General features: G+C 38.3%; 1 protein-coding gene across 1 annotated transcript in view; it reads left to right on the top strand.

Moving 5' to 3' along the window:
* The window catches only part of PLD5 (phospholipase D family member 5), a 427594-nt gene that overhangs the window by 261642 nt on the left and 149967 nt on the right, over positions 1-15985 (top strand). Inside the window, exon 3 of the mRNA XM_070384488.1 lies at positions 14437-14605. Within this exon, the coding sequence (XP_070240589.1) occupies positions 14437-14605 (169 nt within the window). The remainder of the gene's footprint in view (positions 1-14436; positions 14606-15985) is intronic.

Genomic DNA, 15985 nt, shown 5'->3' with positions numbered 1-15985 from the left:
AAGGGAACTTCTCTAGGCAGGGGGAAAAAAAAAGGTCACAACTAGAAACAAAATTACAAATGGGATGGCTCACAGATAAAGGCGAACATACAATAAATGTAGGAAATTATCCATACACAAACAATCACAAAACCAGCAATCATGAAAAGAGGAGATTGCAAATGCAGAATACTGAAAATGCATTTGAAATTAAGAGACCAGCAACTTAAAACAATCTTGTCTATATATTGACTGCTATATCAAAACTTCATGGTAACCACAACCCAAAAAGCTACAATAGATACACACACACAAAAGAAAAGCAGGAATGCAAACAGGACACTAAAGTTAGGCATTAAATCACAAGAGAAGAGATCAAAAGAGGAAGACAAGAAAAGCTACAAAAGCAAACCCAAAACAATGAACAAAATGGAAATAGAACATACATATCAATAATTACCTTAAACAAAAACAGATCAAATGCTCCAAACAAAAGACATAGATTGGCTGAATGGATACAAAAACAAGACCCATCTATATGTTGTCTACAAGAGACCCACTTCAGATCTAGGGACACATACAGACTGAAAATGTGGGGATGGAGAAAGGTATTCCATGCAAATGGAAATCAAAAGAAAGCTATAGTAGCAATACTCATATCTGACAAAATCGACTTTAAAATAAAGACTGTTACAAGAGATAAGGTAGGACAGTATGTAATGATCAAGGGGTCAATCCAAGAAGAAGATATAACAATTGTAAATATTTATTTACCCAACATTGGAGCACCTTAATACATAAGGCAAATATTGACAGCCATAAAAGGAAAAATCAACAGTTAGACAATAGTAGGGGACTTTAACACCCCACTTTCTTCAATGGACAGATCTTCCAGACAGAAAATCAATACGGAAACATGGGCCTTAAATAATACATTAGACAGATGGATTTAATTGAGATTTGTAGAGCAAAAAGCAGCAGAATACACATTCTTTTCAAGTGCACATTGAATATTCTCCAGAATTGACCCCATGAGGGGCCACAAAGTGAGCCTTAAGAAGTTTTAAAAAATTGAAATTACATCAAGCATCTTTTCCAACCACAATGCTGAGACTAGAAATCAACTACAAAAAAAAAACTGTAAGAAACCCAAACGCATGTAGGCTAAACAATATGCTACTAAATAACCAATGGATCACTGAAGAAATTAAAAAAAAAAAAAAAAAAAACCTAGAGGTAAACGAAAATGAAAGCATAATGATCCCAAACCTATGGGATGCAGCAGAAACAGTTATGAGAGGGAAGTTGTTAGCAATACAGTCTTACCTCAGGTAACAAGAAAAATCTCAAACAACCTAACCTTACCACTAAAGCAACTACACTGTTGGTGAGCATGTAAATTGGTGCAACCACTATGGAGAACAGTGTGGAGGTTCCTTAAAAAACTAACAATGGAGCAATCCCATTTCTGGGCGTATATATGGAGAAAATCATAATTCAAAAAGATACGTGTCCCCAGTGTTCATTGCAGCACTGCTTACAAGAGCCAGGACATGGAAACAACTTAAATCCAATCAATAGAGGAATGGATAATGAAGATATGGCAGACATATACAATGGAATATTATTCAGATATTAAAATCATGAAACAATGTCATTTGCAGCAACATGGATATACCTAGAGATTATCATACTAAGTTTGAAGTAAGTCAGACAGAGAAAGATAAATATCATATGATTGTGCTTAGATGTGGAATCTAAAACATGATATAAAGGAATGTATTTACAGGACAGAAATAGACTCAGGGACTTAGAAAACAAACTTATGTTTACCATAGGGGAAAGATGGGGGGAGGGATAAATTAGGATTAACATATTTACACTACTATGTTTAAAATGATAACCAACAAATGCTTACTGTATAGCACAGGGAACTCTGCTCAATATTCTGTAATATCTTAAATGGAAAAGAATTTGGAAAATAATAGATATATGAATATGTGTAACTGAATCATTTTGCTGTAATAGTTTCATTTTCAAACTAACACAGATTGTAAGTCAACTATTGTTGCTCTTGTTCAGTTGCTAAGTCATGTCTGACTCTCTGCGACACCATGTACTGCAGCACACCAGGCTTCCCTGTCCTTCACCATCTCCTGGAGTTTGCGCAAACTCATATCTATGAGTTGCTGATACCAACTATATCAACTATACTCCAATATAAAATAAAAATTTTTTAAAAATTATGGTTGAAGATTGTGTCTTTTGTAAAATAAACAAAAGAAAACAAAAAGCAGACTGTGAGAGAATAAATCCTATCAGAAAAGGACTCTGCTTGTCTCTCTAGCATTTACTGTCATGAATTCATCCCCCAGGGTATTTATGGATGTGATTCATTGAAGATACATTGAGAATGTGGGAAGTAAATTGCATTTTGTACCTCTGCCTGGGTTTTTTTTTTTTTTTTTGCTTTGAAAATTGTAAGTGACAGCGGAACATAAAGTTAAGAGGATATAGTCAGCAATCATCCTACTCAGGCTCCATCACTCACTAACCCTTGGACACATTACTTAAACTTCTATATGTCTCAGTTTCTTCATCCCCCAGATGGGAATAATTACAGTACCTGCTTCTACAAATTCTTGTGAACATTAATTAATGCAGTAAATCTTAGCCTAGTGCTTGACACAAAATAAGCCCTCAATTGAATATTGTTCCGTTAAAGTATTAATGGTAGTAGTATAATTACTCTATTGACAGATGTCAAAGGGTAATAACTGACTTGAATGCAAATCTGTTTTTCCATTAGGCCTTTTGCACTTTAGCCATTTCATTTTCAATCATCTGGCTTCCTACCATGTGTTTTGAGGACAGTGTCAGGGTCTTTTCGTCCATGAGCTCCCTGCTTATTCGTTCACATCTTATGTTGGTAAAATATCAAGAGGTAGATGCAGGTGTTGTACCTTTCTTTTTCTTTTTTGTCTTCATGCACTCTGGCTCCTTTCTTCTCTGATGGTTTCTTCCTTTCTAGGCCAGTATCAAGACATATTGAGCCATGGACAAGTGTGCCTTTCTGTCCTGTAAGTGTCTTGCTGACATGGCCAGAGTGGGACATAGAGCAAAGAACATCTTCACCTCTTCTCCAGACGAAGTTCAGATCTCAAGCCAAGCTGACCTTCCCTCTAGTGCAGCAGCTTCTGTTTTTCAGCATCACTCTACTTGTTGCTTCCATAGACCCAAAGGCTGTGGAGAACCTTCTCAGATAAGACCAGGACCTAACCTAGTGTTGTGCAATGCACATGAGCTCAGACAGACCTGAGTTTAAATCCCTTCTGTGTAGCATTCTGTCCACCTGGGTGACATCTGGCCACTAGGAGCCTGGCTCTCTTCATCTCCAAAATTCGGATCATGCTTGTCTTAGTGTCTCTCTGTGATAATGATGCATAATATTACCTGTGAACGTACTTTTAAACTTTAATATACAAAGGATAATTGCTACAATGATAACCTTTCTAATGCTATACTGCCACTCTCTATAAAGAAAAGCATAGTTGTTCTTTGCTTAATACAATTATAGACCAGGAATTAATGAGGCTTTATTCTGAACTTTCTAGATTTACACAAACAGGGATCTGCTATTGTCAACTCAAACTCATCACCATAGTCTCTGCAGTTGTTGTCTTGTAAAGTTGATTGAAAAGTTAATGTAGGGCTTTCCTGGTGGTCCAGTGGTTAAGAATCCACCTGCCAGTGCGGGGGACACCGTTTAGATCCCTGGTCCAGGAAGATCCCACATGCTGAGGGGCAACTAAGCACTCGCACCTCCACTACTGAAGCCCTCATGATCTAGGGCCCATGTGCCACAACTCCTGAAGCCCACAGCCAGAGCCATATTCCACAAGAGAAGTCACTGCGATGAGAAGTCCTCACTCACCACAACCAGGCAAAGCCTGTGTGCAGCAGTGAAGACCCAGTGCAACCAAAACAAATAGACTAAATAAATGAATAATTAAAATAATTTTTTTTAATTAGTGTAATTGAAACACCTGGTGACAAAAAAATAAGAAAATATTCAAAAACTGAAAGTAACATCAAAAAGACAAAAGAGACAGCTTCCAGGGGCCTCCGTTGGCAGTATATACAACAATTTGAGCATCTCAATGAGTAAGGGCAGTAAGAGACTATAACACTTTGAATTTTAAGAAAAGAATCCATAATTGCATACTGATAAAGTGAATATCTTTTTAAAATGTAAAAAGATGTGATGGGACATGAAAGAATTTTCCTTACAAAATACTTCCAACCAACATATATAAAAATGATAAACAATTATTAACAGAAGACCTACAAGACCTTTTAGAATTAACACCCCAAAAAGATGTCCTTTTCATTATAGGGGACTGGAATGCAAAAGTAGGAAGTCAAGAAACACCTGGAGTAACAGGCAAATTTGGCCATGAAGTACAGAATGAAGCAGGGCAAAGGCTGATAGAGTTTTGCCAAGAGAACGCACTGGTCATAGCAAACACCCTCTTCCAACAACACATGAGAAGACTCTACACATGGACATCACCAGATGGTCAACACCGAAATCAGATTGATTATATTCTTTGCAGCCAAAGATGGAAATGCTCTACATGGTCAGCAAAAACAAGACCAGGAGCGGACTGTGGCTCAGATCGTGAACTCCTTATTGCCAAATACAGATTTAAATTGAAGAAAGTGGGGAAAACCACTAGACCATTCAGGTATGACCTAAATCAAAACCCTTATGATTATACAGTGGAGGTGACAAATAGATTTAAGGGACTAGATCTGACAGACAGAGTGCCTGATGAACTATGGATGGAGGTTCGTGACATTGTACAGGAGACAGGGATCAAGACCATCCCCATGGAAAAGAAATGCAAAACAGCAAAATGGCTGTCTGAAGAAGCCTTACAAGTAGCTGTGAAAAGAAGAGAAGCAGAAAGCAAAGGAGAAAAGGAAAGATATAAGCATCTGAATTCAGAGTTCCAAAGAATAGCAAGGAGAGATAAGAAAGCCTTCCTCAGTGATCAGTGCAAAGAAATAGAGGAAAACAACAGACTGGGAAAGACTAGAGATCTCTTCAAGAAAATTAGAGACACCAAGAAAACATTTCATGCAAATATGGGCTCAATAAAGGACAGAAATGGTATGGACCTAACAGAAGCAGAAGATATTAAGAAGAGGTGGCAAGAATACACAGAAGAACTTTACAAAAAAGAGCTTCATGACCCAGATAATCATGACGGTGTGATCACTCACCTAGAGCCAGATATCCTGGAATGTGAAGTCAAGTAGGCCTTAGGAAGCATCACTACGAACAAAGCTAGTGGAGGTGAAGGAATTCCAGTTGAGCTATTTCAGATCCTAAAAGATGACGCTGTGAAAGTGCTGCACTCAATATGCCAGCAAATTTGGAAAACGCCTCAGTGGCCACAGGACTGGAAAAGGTCAGTTTTCATTCCAATCCCAAAGAAAGGCAATGCCAAAGAATGCTCAAACTACCTCACAATTGCACTCATCTCACACACTAGTAACATAATGCTAAAAATTCTCCAAACCAGGCTTCAGCAGTACATGAATCGTGAACTTACGGGTGTTCAAGCTGGTTTTAGAAAAGGCAGAGGAACCAGAGATCAAATTGTCAACATCCACTGGATCATCGAAAAAGCAAGAGAGTTCCAGAAAAACATCTAGTTCTGCTTTATTGACTATCCAAAGCCTTTGACTGTGTGGATCACAATAAACTTTGGAAAATTCTGAAGGAGATAGGAATACCAGACCACCTGACTTGCCTCTTGAGAAACCTGTATACAGATCAGGAAGCAACAGTTAGAACTGGACATGGAACAACAGACTGGTTCCAAATAGGAAAAGGAGTACGTCAAGGCTGTATATTGTCACCCTACTTATTTAACTTATATGCAGAGTACGTCATGAGAAACCCTGAACTGGAAGAAGCACAAGCTGGGATCAAGATTGCCGGGAGAAATATCAATAACTTCAGATATGCAGATGACACCACCCTTATGGCAGAAATGGAAGAGGAACTAAAAAACCTCTTGACGAAAGTGCAAGAGGAGAGTGAAAAAGTTGGCTTAAAGCTCAGCATTCAGAAAACGAAGATCATGGCATCTGGTCCCATCACTTCATGGGAAATAGATTTGGAAACAGTGGAAACAGTGTCAGACTTTATCTTTTTGGGCTCCAAAATCACTGCAGATGGTGATTGCAGCCATGAAAGTAAAATACGCTTACTCCTTGGAAGGAAAGTTATGACCAACCTAGATAGCATATTCAAAAGCAGAGACATTACTTTGCCAACAAAGGTCCATCTAGTCAAGGCTATGGTTTTTCCAGTGGTCATATATGGATGTGAGAGTTGGACTGTGAAGAAAGCTGAGCGCCGAAGAATTGATGTTTTTGAACTGTGGTGTTGGAGAAGACTCTTGAGAGTCCCTTAGACTGCAAGGAGATCCAACGAGTCCATCCTAAAGGAGATCAGTCCTGGGAGTTCATTGGAAAGACTGATGCTAAAGCTGAAACTCCAATACTTTGGCCACCTCATGCGAAGAGTTGACTCATTGGAAAAGACCCTCATGCTGGGAGGGATTGGGGGCAGGAGGAGAAGGGAACGACAGAGGATGAGATTGTTGGATGTTATCACCAATTCAATGGACATGAGTTTGAGTGAACTCCGGGAGTTGGTAATGGACAGGGAGGCCTGGCATGCTGTGATCTGTGGGGTCGCAAAGAGTCGGACATTACTGAGCTACTGAACTGAACTAAAACTGACCTGATAATAAAAATAGATTCAGAAAGAAATCATAAATGGATGGAAGCCAAATCAGTGAGTAAAATGTTGGGAAAGAAAATATTTGTGCCAACTGAAGGCACCTCTGTGCAAATTACTTACTAACTATAGAGGAAGGATGATCCTGCTCAAACTGAAAAATCTAACAGACTTGATCAAACTTAACATCACCAGTAGTGGGACAGCCCAATATCATGTGCTACCTCATATGATACACTTAGAAGGACACATTATGTATGTACCATTCCTACCAAAAATACTTATCCTGAATGTACTTATGAGGCAACAACCAAGCAAATCAAATCCAGGAGTATTTAGCAAAGCAACTGACTTGGGCTCTTCTGAATTGTCAACATCATGGTAAACAAAACAGGAATAGGTTAGGGAACTCCCCTAAACTAAAGGGACATGACAACTAAGTGCAATGAGTAAACATTGATTGGATCTTGGATCCAAAAAAAAAAAAAGAAATAGAAGACATTATTGGAACATTTGTGGAATTTTAAATATTAGATAATAGGACTGTAAAAGTGGCACAGTGTTAAAGAATCTGCCTACCAATGCAGGAGATGTGGGATTGATCCCTGGGTCAGGAAGATCTTCTGGAGTCGGAAATAGCAACCTGCTTCAATATTCTTGCCAGAAAAGTCCCATGGAGGAAGGAGCCTGGAGGGCTACTGTCCATGGTGGTCACAAAGAGTCAGACACATCTGAGTGACTAAGCATGCACACAGTGTTGTGGTTACTGTGTGATAATTGTATTTCTTTTAGAAACCTGGCCTCTTTGCTAAAAATGCATACTCAAGATTGAGAGAATTATCTCACTTCTGTAACATTACTTATATAATATAATATTCTTTCTTGAAATATAGTATTCACTGTACTATTCTTGCAACGTTTTTGTGGACTTCAAATTTTTCAAAATTGGCTAAAAATTGTTAAGGCAAATCCCTAATTACTTTCATATTCAGCTATGTTCTTCCCTATTCCAGATTAAGAATGATTTGGATCCTGTTAGTCAGCCAGGCCTATCTGGTATCCTTTCTGCCGTCTTTCTCAAGTAAACTCACCTTGACCTAATTCTTGGAAAAAAATGAAATGTCAACTGAAATAAAAAATGCACAATGTGAGAGCTGTGAGTTTCATTTGTTTTCACAGACTTATTGAGGACTATAGCCCAGGAGACAGCCTCTCAGATAGCTCTGAGGAAATGCTCCAAAGAGGTAGGGAAGAGACCAGTATATGTGTGATTGTGGTTAAGGAATACATGTCATCCAGCATACATCTCAACAGAAGGTTGCTGCTAGTCATGAGGAACAGATACCACAGTTAATGATTTTAGTGCTTTTCCAAGTATTGGAAAATGCAAGAGTCTGGCTTCATAAAAACCTTCTCCTGAAATATGCCTAACTATCTAATGACCTGATTTGCCTGTTTTCCCAGGGCACAAAGTGCCTCATCCTGGTCTTCACCTTGAGCTCCTTTCAGGATGTAATGTAAGTCAGGGAATCCATCCTTGTAGAACCAGATGGTGAGTAACACTCCTGTTTACAGAAAAATATATCTCACTTATATTAAAGCCAGCTCAAGAGGTCTGTATCAACTATTTCCACATCCAGCACTGGCCACTGAATCTTCCGTATGAGTAGCAGGACATCTTCTACCTCAATCTCAGAGACTCCAAGGTTCTTCGGGAAGATTAACATTTGCCATGTCAATCCTGGGCTTTAATTATAGCCAGATGACCCACAGAAAGGGTACAATGCCTGTATCATTTTATTTTTGAGTGCAAAACTAATTGTATTGATGAGTTGTGGCCATCTGTTCAGCTTCATTGGTTATGCCATCAGATAGCCAAGATCTAAAGAATGAATGTCAGTGAATTGACTGTAAAGTACCTACGTAGATCATCGCCTCATAATAACAATCTGTTACACTCACACATGAAATAAAGTTCACATTCTCTCTGAAAATATCGAGTAGGTCCCAGATATAAGATTCTTTTAACCAATATATGTAGACTCTTTTTAGTAATTGTGTTATATCAGTTTGAGAACTTGGAGAAATTTTTTTTAATTATAAGTTTTCAGACTTTAAATTACTTTAAAAATGTATCTATTATTTAGTGCTCACTCTGAAGCAAGCAATGTTTAAGCACTTTCTTTACATTGATTATCTCCTCTAAAAAAAGAAATAACTTTTTTTTCCAAAAGTGGAAATAGATTTTAAGAGGTTAGTCATCTGTCCAAGTTTATATAGGTAATAACTGGCAGAGCTGAGTTTTGTCTACCTTATTCAAAATCTTTTTGTCTTAAATATTTCTCTATAATAACAGCAAAGTCATATGTATGTGAAAATATAATTTATAAAGATTCTTGTGCTTATCAACACAAACACACGTACCACATTTTAAATAAAGTTAGTAGATGCCAGGGTTCCCTTTTTTTGTAGCTTATAGGAGAACCACAGCTGTTTCTTTGAGAAGGTTAGATATTGTTCCTGAACTGAAAGAGAAATGTTGACAATCACATTAAGTTTGGAGAGTAAAATGCACACTATTACTAAGAGCAGCTAGAATTCTACTGTAAAAATCTATTAACAATATTTATTCCATCTAAATTCCCTGGACTCACCATTTCAATCGTTTGTAGTTGTCTCTCAGTACCATCAAAAGAGGCATAAAAAAGGCTTTTGCTGTCTGTGTCTCTGTATATTCAACTTTTTCCCTGTTATTAGGTGTCAGAAATAGTGCTATGCCTTTGGGCATAATTCACTTAGAGAAGGCATGCAGGAATTCCAGGGATTTGCCCAAAGCTGAGTTTTGATGATTTCTGCCCACTTTTTTCCTTGCTTGAGAAAGAAGAGTGTAACAGGGCTGCTGTCAACGGAACTGAGCTCTGTGTGTACGTTATTTCGATTCAAGCCTCTGGAGAGCGGCTAGCTGTTGGTTGTTAAAGAAAATACAATGACAGGTCACAAAAGTAAGTCCAGTCATTTCAAGGCTGGTTTCTAAAGACCTTTTCTAGCAGCGTATAGGAAACAAGTGCTGAGTTACAGAAGGAACAGTCAAGTTCTCCAGGTAAAATGAGAGAGGAGGAAAGTGAGGTGAGCAGAGTTTCCCCAGAATTCATTACCAAACATAGGTGTGGTCTCCAGACCTTTGGTGGTGTCTCTATTTTTATATTTAGTATAAATTTATTATTTACTTTTCTATTTAGTAAAAACCAAATAATAATAATAAATATGCTCTTCTTTGACTTCCAGGAAATTTCACTCTTCTTTTCCAGTCTTTCCAACCATTTCTTGTCTTCTTCACCTGCCCCACTTCCTCTGGATGTTTTCTAGATGTTCTCTAGATGTGATTTTTTGTTCTTTACTTGCTCAGTTATGTCTGACTCTTTGCGATCCCATGGACTGCAGCACGCCAGGCTTCCTTGTCCTTCACTATCTCTTGGAGTTTGCTCAGACTCATGTTCATTGAGTCAGTGATGCCATCCGAACATCTCATATTCTGTTGTCCTCTTCTCCTCCTGCCTTTCAGTCTTTCCCAGCATTAAGGTCTTTGCCAATGAGTCAGCTCTGCACATCAGGTGGCTAAAGTATTAGAGCTTCAGCATCAGTCCTTCCAATGAATATTCAGGACTGATTTCCATTAGGATTGACTGATTTGATCTTCTTGCTGTCTAAGGTACTCTCAAGAGTCTTCTCCAGCACCACAGTTGGAAAACATCAATTCTTTGGTACTTCTACATGATCCAACTCTCACATCTGTACGTGACTATTGGATAAACCATAGGTTTGACTTTATGGACCTTTGTTGGTAAAGTGATGTCTCTGCTTTTTAATACACTGTCTAGGTTTGTCATAGCTTTTCTTTCAAGAAGCAAGTGTCTTTTAATTTTGTGGCTGCAGTCACCATCCACAGCTATTTTGGAGCCCAAGAAAATAAAATCTGTCACTGTTTCCATTTTTTCCCCATCTTTTTGCCATGCAGTGATGGGCCCAGATGCCATGATCTTAGCTAGATGTCATGATCTTAGCTAGATGTGATTAGATGTTTTCCATATTAGGCTTTGACCCAGTTTCCATCTCTTAAAAATCTCTCTTGATAATCTTATCTACTTCTAAGGCTTCAATAATGGGAAAAAAACTTTTAAGAATGTGTTTGAAGTAGGAAAAAAAGGAATAGATGATATGTTATTCATCTGATGAGTACTTCTTTTTTGTGCCATAGACACGATTAGTAGTCTGCTGAAGCCAATGGACTCCTTTCATGAATAATGTTTTAAATGCATAGATTGAAATACATAGGATTCCAAAGAAAACCAGTAACATTAAAATAAATTTATCCAAAATATTTTTTAAATGTGGTATAGTAATGTATATTCTATACTGCTGCTGCTGCTAAGTCGCTTCAGTCGTGTCCGACTCTGTGCGACCCCATAGATGGCAGCCCACCAGGCTCCCCTGTCCCTGGGATTCTCCAGGCAAGAACACTGGAGTGGGTTGCCATTTCCTTCTCCAATGCATGAAAGTGAAAAGTGAAAGTGAAGTCGCTCAGTCGTGTCCAACTCTTAGCGACCCCATGGACTGCAGCCCACCAGGCTCCTCTGTCCATTGGACTCTCCAGGCAAAAGTACTGGAGTAGGGTGCCATTGCCTTCTCCAATATTCTATACTACGTATTCAAGAAATAATAAGATCTGATGATTCCCATAATTTCAAAGTAGTGATAAATATTAATACTTGGAGATATCAGTAGTAGTAATAGTACCATCGTATGAAAATTTTTCAGGATAACAGAATCACAGGTTCTTTTAATGTTCCTGTCATTTTTTGCCTATGTCTGTAACTGTGGGGAATGTTAAATTTCAGTTAGAAATGAAGGAAGATAAAGATCAAGCTCACAAGTCACCCTAAATTCTATTCATGCATCCAAGACTAAGAATATCTGGTCTAAAGATTTCTAAAAGAAACTGAGAATCCGTATTGTATGCCTACCAGAAACCATGCGTGTGGTATGAAGAGAGGGGTGGTGCAGAACCACTTACACCTGTACAGGTACTCTGTATCCATTGTTGTGTGTGTGTGGTTTATCAGGGCTTCTTGACTCTTTGTCTTTCTCAGCATGACTTTTATATTGAAGTAAAATTGAAACTACCTAGTTCTATTTGTTAAATGATGTTCTATTTTTATTTTGTTTATTGGGATTCTTTTTTTGTTTGATTTTAAAATATATTCCTTTGTTGTAGGGGGACTGAAATTGCTGACTAACTGGGGTCATTTCTTCATGCTATGTCTAGCTACTGTTAATATAGATAATTGGACTTTAAATGTGGATAGAATTAAAATATCCAACTGCAACATCTTGACTTCAAAGGCTTTGACGTGGATAAAAATATCCCATCTCCACCTTTTTCACCCTCTGTCACTTTGGCTTCCCAAACCCTGCATTCTCCTGGACCTCTCTTGTCTTCCTGATTCTTTTGGTCACTTCTGAATCTTCTCATTTGTTTCACACCTTACTAACCAGAAAAATGTAGGCATTCCTCCTACATTAGGTCATGAGCTAGTTTTCTCTTTCGCCTTGATAATCTCTCTCAATCATGTTCCTTGTCAGTTTCAATGGACCTTTTACTGATTGTCATCTTCTTTCAATGGTATACAGGTGTGCTGTCAGAGTTAGACCCCTAAAATGTACTTGGTCACTCTCAAAAGCATCACAGTTAAGTCCAAGCTTCTCTTCTTGGTTCACAGCCTCTACGGTGTGATCCCTACAGACACTGCCAGTCTTCTCCGCCATGGCAAGCCCCTGCCACAACTCTTCCACCTCACACTCCCCTTGGCCACCTGACTCTCAAGTATCCAAACACACCACGTTTTAAAAGGTCCTCCTTCTTCCTAGAATATCTTTCTCTTCCAGCTCACCTATAAAAATAATTCTACCTTTGCAAACTCAAGTCCCACTTTCTTCAGTTCCAGATGCTCCTAACTTAATTATTTTTTCCTTTCTTCTCATGCTCCAGTGGAACTTTAGATGGTGCATTATCCATCTAATTAATCCTTACTCTTGTTTTGCCATTTCTTAAAATCTACTTCCTGTTTAAGTCATTACATGTGAGACAAGCTCTTTCACTGGATTATAAATTCCAGAGAACTAAAGAGTTTTGCTGTAGTCCTTTCTGTGTTGTGTACAGTGAGTGACTTGCTTTTGCTGCTCCTAAGGGCTCCAAAATTTTTTTAATTCAATTGTGGGTAGTTTGGGTAATTGGATCCTAAATTTGTGGATGTCTGCAAGACATATACCTAAACCTTATTTGGGTTTGATATTCATCAAATACATAGACATTTTACTATGAGTATTGTTTTTGTTTCCAAAACTGGCTAACGGGAACAAGTCTTATTAAGAGACACAGTTAACAGTTTTATTGAGAAGTTTTGGATTCTATACTGGAAGCTGAAATTCATTCTATAAGTATTTCTTGAGCCCTAATTATGTATCCAGCTTTAGGGGGATAGCTAGCTTTGAATAAAAAATATCTTTGTTCTGGAAGGGCTTACAGATATCTTCATAAAGAGGTTTGGAGCTTCCTATCAAGAGTTGCAGGAGAATTTACATTTCTTAAACTAGAAAAAAATTAGGAAGTAGTGATATAAAAAGCCAAGGAACATTTATTCTGATACTACTGGTTGTAATTTACTTGTTGTTGTTTAGTCTCTGGAAACCCATTCTGCAATGGTTGTAGTGCTCAGCTGCTCAGTTGCGGGTGACTCTTTGTGATCCCATGGACTGTAGCCCACAAGTCTCCTCTGTCCATGGAATTTTCCAAGCAAGAACACTGTAGTGGGTTGCCATTTCCTTCTTCAGGGGATCTTCTCCATCCAGGGATCAAACTCGATCTTCTGCATTGGCAAGCAGATCTTTACCACTGAGCCACCAGGGAAGCCCCTGAAGTTTATTTAGGGCTTGGTTATTGCTATTATTTTATACATTCCCTATTTCCAACTTTAATAAACCCCTGCAACAGGCAAGTCTTAAAATTTCCTTCTTAGTATCATTTTATGTCTTAGGCTACAAAGAATTAACAGAGGTTCTAAGCAATACTAATAGCATTTACTATTTTTATTTTCTAGTAGAAATAAACCTAACAATGTTTTTGTTTCTGAACTAGTTCTATTATATGTTCAACATTATACTAGAAACTAGAGATATGCCAAATTAATTTATGGTCTTAAGTAACTCACAGAAGAAGTATCTTTTTAAAAAATTGCATTACTCTAAGGGGAAAAAATAAATAATACTATAGGAAGATGCTTGTGTAGGATACTCTGGATTTTTTCTCAAGGCTAGTTGGACTCTGGACATTAGGGACATATACCATGATTTTCTGAAATATGAGTGCTAACTGGGGAGAAACAGAGCATAAACTCAGAACACAGCAGATTAGTATAGGGGAAATATTAAAGTCCTTTGATGAAAAATGTAAATTATGAGGAACATATACTTTCAGAAAGAGTAAAGAATATTTTTCAGATGTCTCTGTATGTGTGTGTAAAGATCTGTGGCTTCAAATTTGACTAGATTTTGTTTGTTTGTTTTTCAAAATCTTTTCTAAGAATTGCCCTGGTGGAAAATATTCCTGAAGGCCTTAACTATTCAGAAAATGCACCATTTCACTTATCACTTTTCCAAGGCTGGATGAATTTACTCAGCATGGCCAAAAAGTCTGTTGACATAGTATCTTCCCATTGGGATCTCAACCACAGTCATCCATCAGCATGTCAGGTAAGCTGCATCCTCTAATGTGCGTGATGATTTGACTTTTGTGCATTTTATACCCTGCAGTATTCTTGCTTCCACTCCTCCAGTTCATTTTTTCTATCTATACCCATAGTTCATGTTCATTATTACAGTTATATGTATGTGCCATTGTTAATCAATGGCTGCTCAGTTTCTACTAGAATGCCAGGTTTTCAGGGGCAAAATCACATCTCATCTTTGCAAAGAAGAGGCTGTTTATGCTGTATCGGACAACTTCAGGGGTGTCTTCCCATTGTGGTATCTGTTGATGGCACACTGCAGAATTCTACTTTGCACAACCTGCATGTTTTCAGTTGTAATTCTGTAACTGCTTGTTGAGGCATTTATTTGGTTCATTGGTGTCTTAATTTGTCTTTGTGGCACAGAGCCAACTTTTTAAATAGTGGAGTCACACTTTCCGGTATAGCTGTATATTCTTGACTGTCGTATTTGGGTGAATAGGAAAAAGAACTTTACTGGTTATAGGAACAACCTTTAGAAAACTGACTAAATGATCGAAATGATTTCTGAATGAAATGCTATCCTGGAGATATGAAAATAATCCTGGTAATCATTCGTGTGTTTCCTTTTGTCAGTACAACCTTGATAGCACTGAGCTATCAAGTGTATGACCATTGGCCTAGATTTAAATTAGTCATGAGTCCACATGTGTATGTGCTACATTGATTCAGTTCAGTTCAGTCGCTCAGTCGTGTCAGACTCTTTAGGACCCCATGAATCGCAGCACACCAGGCCTCCCTGTCCATCACCACCTCCCGGAGTTCAGTCATGTCCAAATCTTTGTGATCCTATGGACTGTAGCCCATCAGGTTCCTCTGTCCATGGGGTTCTCCAAACAAGGATAGTGAAGTGGGTTGCCATGCCCTCCTCCAAGGGATCTTCCTAACCCAGGGATCGAACCCTCACCTCTTATGTCTCCTGCGTTGGCAGATGTGTTCTTTACCACTAGCCCCACCTAGGAAGCCCCGTGAGTCCACAGCAGTTTTGAAAGCCAGCCTGACACATCACCAGTTTTCCGAACTTGGAGAACAGGGAATATTTGTAGATTGGGACCTAGTTCTGCTTTGTAGGAGTGCTTTCCTAATTTACTGTTCTCAGAAACTCATTGCTCCACCCCCTGTGCTTTTCTTTCATTTTCATAAGAAAATAAGTCTGTGTTTGCTTCAGACTTATTTTCTTAGTTGACTTTCTGCCAGTAGAAATCTGAGGCCCAAGAGACCTCTTTTTATTTTAAACCATCAATGTCCCTTTTTTAAGTAGTTCAAAATGGAACAGCCCCTTAAAAACTTTTGTAGACTTTCTATGTATTCAGTGATAATCCACTCTATCAGCAAAAAGCTAATA

Source organism: Bos mutus, chromosome 16 (genome assembly GCF_027580195.1).
Source record: "Bos mutus isolate GX-2022 chromosome 16, NWIPB_WYAK_1.1, whole genome shotgun sequence".
In the NCBI taxonomy this organism is placed as follows: domain Eukaryota; kingdom Metazoa; phylum Chordata; class Mammalia; order Artiodactyla; family Bovidae; genus Bos; species Bos mutus.
This window is presented reverse-complemented; position numbering and strand designations above follow the sequence as displayed.